Source organism: Gossypium raimondii, chromosome 13 (assembly GCF_025698545.1).
Source record: "Gossypium raimondii isolate GPD5lz chromosome 13, ASM2569854v1, whole genome shotgun sequence".
NCBI classification, from domain to species: domain Eukaryota; kingdom Viridiplantae; phylum Streptophyta; class Magnoliopsida; order Malvales; family Malvaceae; genus Gossypium; species Gossypium raimondii.
In genome coordinates this window covers 20677500-20679864 of record NC_068577.1, presented here as the reverse complement: position 1 = coordinate 20679864, position 2365 = coordinate 20677500, and the positions used below count along the sequence as shown (strand labels likewise).

Genomic DNA, 2365 nt, shown 5'->3' with positions numbered 1-2365 from the left:
CAAAATATTAAATAAAAATTATAGATGTGCCACTTGTCGCAAAACGTAATTTATGTATCTTATTATATTAAATATATATGATGTGATATGATCGATATGATATGATATGATATGGAATACATTAAATTTGTTAATGTTATAATATATGAAATATGTAATCTTCAATTTTAATAAAAATTATAACCGACTCAAATGTAAAGCATTCTTATTTTTCACATGTTATTATTATTACTATGGTGCCATTTTATTATTATTTCAATATTAACAAATATTAGACTTAAATTATAGAGCAAATATAATAAAATAATTTATGGTAGCCATTGTTAATATTATGATATATAAAATTTAAATTTTAAATATTTTAAAGGAATTAATATAATATAATTTATATATATAAATTATATTTATCTTTTAAAATTTAATATAGATTATTCCCAAATTTATAATCTAATACTCAAATTTGGTAAATTTTGGTTTAACTCGAAAATTTTATTTATAACTTTTAATTTTAATTTTGGTAAATTTTGGTAAATTTTAATTTTGGTAAATTTTAATTTTGGTAAATTAATATAGTTTATATATAACTGTCTATTCATTATTGCTTTGGGCTTGAAACACTTGTTTATTGGTACAATGGCCTTAAATGTATTTTACAAACTTGATGGAGGGTTAATTTTATGCTTATCGGGCTTCAATTTCACGTCCAACCAAATGAACGCGGCCATTTTAGAACAAGAAACCGCAAATTCTGGAATCCCCAGTGATTGAGGGGCTTCGAACTTCTCTGCTTTATCTTCAATCAGGGTTTGAGAAATAAAAAAGCACAAAGCCTTCTCTTTTTCACTAAGAAATGGAGTCTCTTACTAAACTACACTGCAGTCTTCAACCTCTGCATCTCTCTTTCAATCACCGCCGTCCGTCATTTGCTAAACCCATATCATCTTCTGTGTCTTTCAGGCCTTCATCGTCATCGTCACCGTTCAAATTAACCTCCATCAGAGCTTCATCTTCCTCATCATCTTCATCAGTTCCGCTCCATCAAACCCCCAAACCTTCCCTCCTCCAAACGCTAGCCCCTCTACTCAAAACCACTTGCATTACCATAACTGCTACCGCCGCACTCCTGTTCATGCGCTTCCACCAGAAACCCGCCCTCGCCGCCACCCCAACGGTAATACCCACGGTAGAGCCTACCTCAACGGACTCGAATGTCTCCTTAGAAGATCAAGAGAAAACCATTGAGGAACACTTGACTCAGTACCCAAATGACGTTGAAGCTCTACAGTCACTCATGGAGGTCCGAATCAAATCAAGAAAACTTCCACAAGCTATCGAAGTTATCGACCGTTTGATTCAGCTCGAGCCCGAAGACACCGAATGGCCAATGTTAAGAGCCCAAATTCATAGCTACAGTGGCGATTTCGAGCTAGCCAAGAACGAGTTCGAAGAGATATTAGCTAAAGACCCAGTTCGTGTCGAGGCTTTTCACGGCCTTGTAATGGCTTATTCGGAGTCGGGTCAAAAGTTGAAAGAGCTGGAAAAAAGAATTGAAGGGGCGATGGAGAAGTGCAAGAAAGAGAAGAAAAACAAAGATTTTAGAGATTTTAAGTTATTAATTGCACAAATTCGGGTGATTGAAGGGGACCATTTGGAAGCTTTGAAGGTTTATGAGGGTTTAGTTAAGGAAGAACCAAGGGATTTTAGGCCATATTTGTGTATGGGAATTATTTACTCTTTAATGAAGAAGAAAGATGAGGCTGAGAAGCATTTTGAAAAGGTTAAGAAACTTGTTCCTAGGAATCACCCTTATAGAGAGTACTTTGTTGATAACATGGTGGCCACAAAGCTTTTCTCTGGAAGGGCTGAGAGGGAAGGCGCTTGAAAGAGTTGAGGCACATTTGCTTTGCTTGAATGATGGTTTTTACAAAGAGGTGCCCTTTTTTGTTATATTTTTAAACAGTCACTTGGTTTTTTCCCCCTTTTTAGTTACCTTTCAATGTTTTTGCAGCAATTTGGATATTTGTTTATAGTTAGGTCGGTATTTAGTGCTGTAATATGCATGGTGATAAAAAGGCGTAATCGATATAATTGAGTTGGTTGTCTGAATTTTGCGTGGACATCTTAGGAAGCTTGATATGCTGTATGTTCTACTGATTGTTGCTTTAGATAACTGAGTTGCCGTGATATTCGTGTATATGATATGATATGATATTGTAATTCATGTAATGCTTTCCATATAATGGTAATTCATGGAAGCAGATGTGGTTTATGGAAGATATGATATGATTCAGCTCCTTTTTCAATAAGAGGAGGCTATTCTTAAAAGAATAGGTATGTTCAACTAGTTATTTGAACTATTCAATAA

The 2365-nt window shown here is 34.4% G+C and overlaps 1 protein-coding gene across 1 annotated transcript; it reads left to right on the top strand.

Annotated features, from left to right (window-relative positions):
* The first annotated feature begins 717 nt into the window (after window positions 1-717).
* Window positions 718-2106, top strand: LOC105767535 (protein SLOW GREEN 1, chloroplastic). Its single transcript, XM_012587100.2, has one exon. It carries the CDS (start codon window positions 851-853, stop codon window positions 1880-1882), a length of 1032 nt encoding a protein of 343 aa, XP_012442554.1. The 5' UTR covers window positions 718-850; the 3' UTR covers window positions 1883-2106.
* Window positions 2107-2365: the final 259 nt, after the last annotated feature.

What these genes read in the sequence shown, in the direction of transcription:
- LOC105767535 (XM_012587100.2), top strand. Translation starts at nt 851, where the DNA reads ATGGAGTCTCTTACTAAACTACACTGCAGTCTTCAACCTCTGCATCTC.